Raw genomic sequence first — 7,617 nt, 5'->3', positions numbered from 1 at the left:
GAATTTCTTTATGTTATTTATTTTAAAAACTTTATATTTAATTATTTGTAATTGAATATAATTTACATAGTTTATTATTATAATTTAAACAAATATTTAATTAATTAATTAATTAATTAAATTTTAAAATTATATATTTAATTATTTTTAATTAAATATAATATAAATAATTTATTCTTGTAATTTTAAAAAATATTTAATTAGAGTTTAAGTATTATTATTATTGTTGTCTTTAGTATTTGTTTTCTCGTTCCTCAAAAGTGGATCGAGTTACTATGTTACTTAAGAGCCATATATTTTGACCATTTCCACGAATGCCTTAAATTAAATTATATATATATATATATATATATATATATATATGTATGTATATATATAGAAGTTGGTGAATGTCACATTCATGACTTGAAGCATGCCATCAATGTGGTGTGAAACGAGGGCATCACAAAGTCAAAGAAGAGATTCAATAATGAACATGTTATGGAGTGAATATCCCATTTCCACTTAGCAAGATTCATTTGATTCTCAAGATTCTTTTTCTGCAGTTTTCATTTTCTATCACTTCGCATATATGCAATTTTAAATTTCATAAAATCTTAATTATAAATTTAGTCTTTTAATTTTAAGATTAATTAATCTTAATCTAGTTTTAATATACTATTAAATTATTAACATATTTATCACAATAACATATATTAAATTAATTGTTAAATCTATTAACGTAGATGAATATAAATATGTAATATTTTTTAAAATAATTAAATTATATATTAATATTAAAATAAATTTTTGTAATTTTAAAATATGATAATACTAAATTTATGATTTGCATATTTTAAAGACTAAATTTATGACTTTATAAAAAATATAGGATCAAAAGGATGGAAGTCCAAATTTTTTTTAATATTTTTAATTTTTTCCTGGTGGTCCGTTCCTCCTAGATTTCACTAATTATTAGCTAAAGAAAGGTCAACATATTTGAAATTACCTGTTTACCCCTGTCGACCTACTATACAATTAGCAACATCACAACTTTTCTACCTCGAAACATAGACCAATAACTTTTTGCATCCGAACAATCAGTTTAATGATCCATATCTTATCAAATTATTTTTAAAAAAACAATTAAATAAATTTGATTGAATTTTACATTTTTAGAACTAGTTTTAGGTGGAGTACATATTCCTTAAAAAAAATTCAATTTTATTAAAGGGTCATAATTCAATCATTTTTTAATAGTTGATAAAAACATTATTTTATTGTTAAATATTTTAAAGTAATTCATCATAATCTAATGAAAGATTATCCAACTTTTTTAATTAACCTTTGTTTAACTAATCTTAAAAAATGACATTGGAATAAGAGTTTATGTGTGTCAGGCGTAGTATAAAATGTAACTAAATGAAGTGTAATCCAATAAATTAGACATAATCCAATTAAATCAAATATAAATTTATAACTTAGATATTTATATAATAATTAATTCAATGATATATATTTGATAATTAAATATATATTTTTATTTATTTTAAATATTTTTTAGCATTTCAGTATATATATATATATATTATAGGGATTAATTTTTACATTCATTTGATGAATATTCTATAGGTAAATCTTTCATCGTTATTTTCGATAGGTGAATCTTTCATCATTATTTTCTATAAAGTTAGTGATCTTCTTTTGGAATCATAAGTTAACTAACAAGGCACACTATCTTCATCCACCTCGGGAGACTAACACTATTTTCTGATAAGAACATTTGACGTCTACTGTGTGGTAGGGTAAAACTTTTCTTGGACCACATGTCTTATGGTATTAACTAGAGGCAAAATTGTTGCCTATATCTCCAAGATGAATCCACTAGCGAACACAACTCTAACAACATAGATAGAGGTTCTTCGGTAAACTCAGTGATCTCGTCTTGGAGTCATAACTCAACTTGCAAGACAAATAATCTTCATCCGCTTCGAGAGACTAGTGCTCTTTTTTTATAAGAACATTTGACGTCTATCATAGGAAATGATAAAAAATTTCTTGGATCACATGTTTTATGGTATTAACTAGAGGTAAAACTATCGTCTCTTCATCAATGATCCCAAGATGAATCCACTAGTGGACATAACTTTGACAACACAGATCGAGATTATTTTTCGAAACACAAAATAATATATCAATTAATATATTTTAGTAAAAATTATATATAAATAGATATAAAAATAGCATGTGAGTTTTCTAAACAAGAAGATCATTGAGTTGGATTTGGTTAATAACTTTTGTGTAGTTTTTTTTTTGAGAAAAACATAAGAGTTGGAAAAAGGAAACATATAATAAAAATATAAAATATAGTTTTTTTGTTAATTTCTGCACTAAATCAAATAAAAGTAACAAGTGATCACCCATGAAAGATATATCCTGTTAAATCATATCTTGTTGTATTTTTAATTAATATTTATTCAAACAAATAAAGATACTGTTTATTTATCTATGCATACTAGTTTCATATAAAAACGTTTTACACTAAAGTATCGTTACTTTCTAATGTTTTTTATCATATCATAAACCTATTATTATGCTGAATAAAGTTCAGTTTTATTATCATGTTAGTTTTACGATAAAAAATACAATTTCAAAATTGATATAAAACTAATTTATAAATATGTAAACTGTTTTTTTAATATTCTTAAAAAAATATGAATTTGAATTTAATTTCAATATAAATTATTTAGATTGGTTGATAATGAACTAGATCCAATTTCATGGTTTGTGTGTTGAAGCATAGCTGAAAGACTCTCTGATATTTTTGAGTATGTTATGTGGGCAATCTTTTTCGTTTCAAAATTGATGTTCTCTTTTGGCATATTTTTGTCGTTTATACTTAAAAGCTTGTTAACTTGTTCAAGCACTCTCTCCTTAACCTTATTCAACAGCCAGGTAACTTTTTTACACGCGTTGCTATTTAACTGCAATTCTTACTTAGATCTTATAATCATCACATTTAAAACACAATTTATAGACTACTATAAGATTTCCCTTTCAAGGAAAACTGAGAGCTACCTATAATGCTACTGCTCCATCACAGCACAGAGCCTACAATTGTCATTTTACATCACTTCAATTTTCTTCCCTTGAAATGCTTTGTTTTCCAACCTGGTTCATTACTATTCCCACAAGGTAAAACAAAAATGAGCCGGCGTGAGGAGGAGTTTTTCAGCTCCTAACTACACCTCTCTTAACCATGAAAAGTCATTTGTTAGAGATACATTTCTCCAAGTCTCAGTTTCTGAACCAATCCTTTTGTGGAATTTTCGAAACTGCCAGCCTTCAAAAGACAACCAAGTCTCAGTTTTTGATTTTTATATCCTTTACTTAGCTATCTTCGTACCTCTATTTCTCTTCCTCATATGCCTCAAGAATATGCCACATTTTTAGTAGACAATGACATCAAAATTAACTTCAGACGATTACGAAACTTTAGCTATTAGCACCTTTTAAATCCCTTCTCAATCAACACTAACAATTCATATTCACTTTTCTACTAAGAGACACAAAAAGTGGTTGGTTTGGTTACCTTGGTGCGCAGAACAGTGTTAAAAACGTGGTTTGAATGTAACAACACATACATAAAGGTCTTTATTTTTCAAACCGATAGTTCTACACTGACCCTTGTAGCATAGGCCGGTTCAATCCAAGGAACTGTCAGTAATTACTACTCGTTAATATAAATATCTATTGTTTCATATATATAGCCTAATTTAGGACTGTTATTATATAAATTGTAGAGAACATGAACATGTGAATCTATGCTTTGTGTGGCCTATTCTTAGGGAAAACAGATTAATATAGTTGAGAGAAAAGAATTCCTGATTCACAGTGAGAAACATGGAAGTGGAACTCCCAGCTGCAGCTGAGAATGAATCTGAACAAAAAAAATTTGCTCTACCAGTGGATTCTGAACACAAGGCCACTGAGTTCAGATTATTTTCCATAGCTAAACCCCATATGAGGTCTTTTCACCTATCATGGGTCTCTTTCTTCTCGTGCTTTGTGTCTAGCTTTGCTGCTCCACCCCTCCTTCCCATAATTCGAGACAACCTTAACCTCACAGCCACTGACATTGGAAATGCTGGTGTTGCGTCAGTTTCCGGTGCAGTTTTCGCAAGAGTTGCAATGGGAACAGCTTGTGACTTAGTTGGACCGCGCCTGGCCTCTGCATCACTCATCCTTCTAACAGCACCGTTTGTGTACTTCACTTCCATCATCAACTCACCCACCTCTTACCTCCTTGTCCGTTTCTTCACTGGTTTCTCCCTAGCCACCTTTGTCTCCACACAGTTCTGGATGAGCTCTATGTTCTCTGCTCCGGTCGTCGGTTCGGCAAACGGGTTTGCCGGCGGATGGGGCAACCTTGGAGGAGGAGCCACCCAACTCATCATGCCCCTTGTGTTCTCCCTCATCCGTGACATTGGTGCTACCAAATTCACAGCATGGAGGATTGCCTTCTTTGTCCCTGCCATGTTCCAAATGCTCACGGCATTTTCAATCCTGATATTTGGCCAGGACATGCCTGATGGGAACTTCCGCCGCTTGAAGAAGTCAGGGGACAAGGCAAAAGACGATTTTTCAAGAGTGGTGTACCATGGGATTACTAACTACAGAGGTTGGATTCTGGCGTTGACTTATGGCTACTGCTTTGGGGTGGAGTTGACCATAGACAACATCATAGCTGAATACTTCTATGACAGGTTTAATCTAACACTCCACACTGCTGGAATCATTGCTGCAAGCTTTGGCTTGGCTAACTTATTTTCTAGACCTGGTGGGGGTTATATATCAGATGTTATGGGCAAGAGGTTTGGCATGAGAGGGAGGTTGTGGGCTTTATGGCTATGCCAAACCTTGGCTGGTGTCTTCTGCGTCATCCTTGGCCTTGTGGGATCTTTAAGTGTATCCGTCCTTGTTATGATCATATTCTCTGTCTTTGTCCAAGCCGCATGTGGAATGACCTTTGGGATTGTTCCCTTTGTCTCAAGAAGGTGCGTTTTCTAGTCCTTGTTTCAATCAAAAGGGCCTTGGATGTGTTTGATTGCTATTTTAAAAAGAAGATAACCACTTCCATCATCTTCATATCTCACCACATGCAGCACCACTCTACAAAATTTACCCTTGAATTAGAACCACAACATAAAAGAAGAGGATCACAACAATATATTACTCCATTGTTTTAATTTTTTTAGTTTTTAAACACTTGTGTTCAAACAGTTTTCAGAAGTTATTAGATTTTGGACGGGAAATTTACTGTTGAGAAGTATGAGATTCTCTTGAAAACAGTTTTTAAAGCCAAAAAGTGTGAAGGAAATCAAAGATAACCTTATTAAACAGCTTTTTCTTTTCTTCCGTTTTCTGTAGATTTTTATGAACTAGAGGGTTTTCAAGAGTGGTGTCAAATTATCCATAATCCTGGAACTCTTGTCTACCAATAGCATTATTTAGCAAATTCTTCAAATGGTCAATAGTTAAGAGTCAGACTCAAATTAAACGTACAGAAAGAGAAAACAAAGTGAGAACAAAGAAATGTTAATTTAGTTATTCAATTTATCAGAAGCCAACGGATCATGAGACGCAGCAGGCAAAGTAACACATGTAACATGTTAAATCATATGGATATGATTATCTAACATCTTCCTGAGACTAGCTGTATAGATAACACTTAACAGCTCTGTTTTTAGCCAAGGAATGATGCCAAAGCCGGCAATAAATAAGAGCACGAGTATGTGAAATCACAGACACGTGCACACTTAACACAAACTTGAAAGCTGGTCAAGTATGTTAACACAAAGTGCATAGCTCTATGCCAATAACTCTGTAATCAATTCTAATATTGTGCAAATATATACATCGATTTCAGGTCATTAGGGGTCATATCTGGAATGACTGGAGGTGGAGGCAATGTGGGTGCAGTTGTGACCCAGCTAATTTTCTTCAAAGGATCCAAGTTTTCAAAAGAAAGAGGAATAACTCTAATGGGAATCATGATTATAATATGCACCCTGCCAATATGTTTAATCTATTTTCCACAATGGGGTGGAATGTTTTCTGGTCCCTCGTCCAAAAAGGTCACAGAAGAAGATTACTACTTAGCTGAGTGGAACTCAAAGGAGAAGGAGAAAGGGTCCCATCATGCAAGCTTGAAATTTGCTGAAAACAGCACAAGTGAAAGAGGCAAAAAACTGAATACATCAACCAAGCCTTCTGAGGAGATCACACCCCCACATGTTTGATGCCTCCTCTGCTCTCCTGAACTTGTTACCCCTTGTATCTTCACTCAAGCCTCACCATAAAGTTTGTGATATCAAATCAATGTATGTTCGTATGTTTGCTGCATAGTGAAGTTTTCATTAGTAAGGTGAAATGGTTTCAAGCCTACTTAAAATTTTCTGTTTCAGTTTCGCTATTACTTACTCTAGATTCCCAAGATTTGCTTTTATAACTTTGCACATCAGTAACATCCCACCTATGCTAAATCAACAACTTCTCAGTTTTAAATGTCTCGTGGTGAGTTTGTTGATTGTTGATTGTATGTTTTATTTCCATAAACTTCACATTTACTTCTATACTTATAGAATATTAATGTCTCAAATACAAGTGTCTTCTACATTGTATATTCTTCCAAAAATATTTTACCCACAATTATTTAACACTAACCTTTAGAGCTTAATCATAGTTGTCACTAGAGCTTAGGTATGCATAAGGATACTCCGTTTAATTCCTACCTCCATAAATCTGCACCATAAAACAATCATCCTTATAGTCTACATTTTACATTGACTTTTAATTTGTACAAACTGCATCTCTCATGTAAAATCTGCTAGTTAAGCAGGTCGCCCACACCCACCCACAAAGATCTATTAACATTTTTTAACATCTATTTTCATAATAATATACTCAATCCTTTAAACAATGAATAATCATTAAAAATAAGAAAAATTGAATTTTGAGTTGAATTACCAAAAAATTCAAATCCATACCTACACTTAGTGCGTATGAGTTACGTAAGTGATCTTTCGAACTTTTGTGTCATTGTGCTCTCAAATTAGACCTTTAAACTTAGTCGGTATCATGCATTACTACTCCACCTTAGAGTGTGTTTGTTTCAAGGAGTGGATTTGAGGTTTATGAAAATGATGAATTTGAAAGGAAAAAAAGTGGAAAGTGAAAATAAATTCAGGGAAAATTTATGAAAATTTGTTAACAATATGATGAGTTTGATTGTTAAAAAAAAAAACTTAACTTATGAAATGGTAATATGATTAGTTATTTTTACATGAAACTTGTGTGATTAAAACATTAGTTCTGCTAGAGTTCGTGAACTCAGTAGAAAAAACATACGAATTATTTATATTGTGGATACATGCAAAATTGTTGAAAATGAAATAAAATTTGAATAGAAATAATTGTAGAAGATTTAACCAAATTTTTAAATTTTATAAAACTTAATAAAATAAACAAAATTTGGTAAAAAAAATCAGCATCTAATAAATATTAAACATAGAACGATACAATACAATATGATGGAAAAAGAGAGTTAAATTACAGTAATTAACCAAAAAAAAATCA

The 7,617-nt window shown here is 31.5% G+C and overlaps 1 protein-coding gene across 1 annotated transcript; it reads left to right on the top strand.

The window, feature by feature from the left end:
- Positions 1 to 3,440: 3,440 nt before the first annotated feature.
- NRT2.5 (nitrate transporter2.5) lies at positions 3,441 to 6,540 on the top strand. The gene is made up of 2 exons (XM_068606768.1): positions 3,441 to 5,036; positions 5,909 to 6,540. Exons 1-2 carry the CDS (start codon positions 3,883 to 3,885, stop codon positions 6,279 to 6,281), a joined length of 1,527 nt encoding a protein of 508 aa, XP_068462869.1. The 5' UTR covers positions 3,441 to 3,882; the 3' UTR covers positions 6,282 to 6,540.
- Positions 6,541 to 7,617: the final 1,077 nt, after the last annotated feature.

This window comes from Phaseolus vulgaris, chromosome 3 (assembly GCF_051622355.1).
Source record: "Phaseolus vulgaris cultivar YP4 chromosome 3, ASM5162235v1, whole genome shotgun sequence".
In the NCBI taxonomy this organism is placed as follows: domain Eukaryota; kingdom Viridiplantae; phylum Streptophyta; class Magnoliopsida; order Fabales; family Fabaceae; genus Phaseolus; species Phaseolus vulgaris.
The sequence above is the reverse complement of the archived record's forward strand: the minus strand, read 5'-3'. Positions and strand labels throughout refer to the sequence as shown.

Excerpts from the sequence above, each read along its gene's own strand:
- NRT2.5 (XM_068606768.1), top strand. The coding sequence starts at position 3,883 with ATGGAAGTGGAACTCCCAGCTGCAGCTGAGAATGAATCTGAACAAAAA. Across the intron at positions 5,037-5,908 it reads GTTCCCTTTGTCTCAAGAAG|GTCATTAGGGGTCATATCTG; the intron begins GTGCGTTTTCTA and ends CATCGATTTCAG.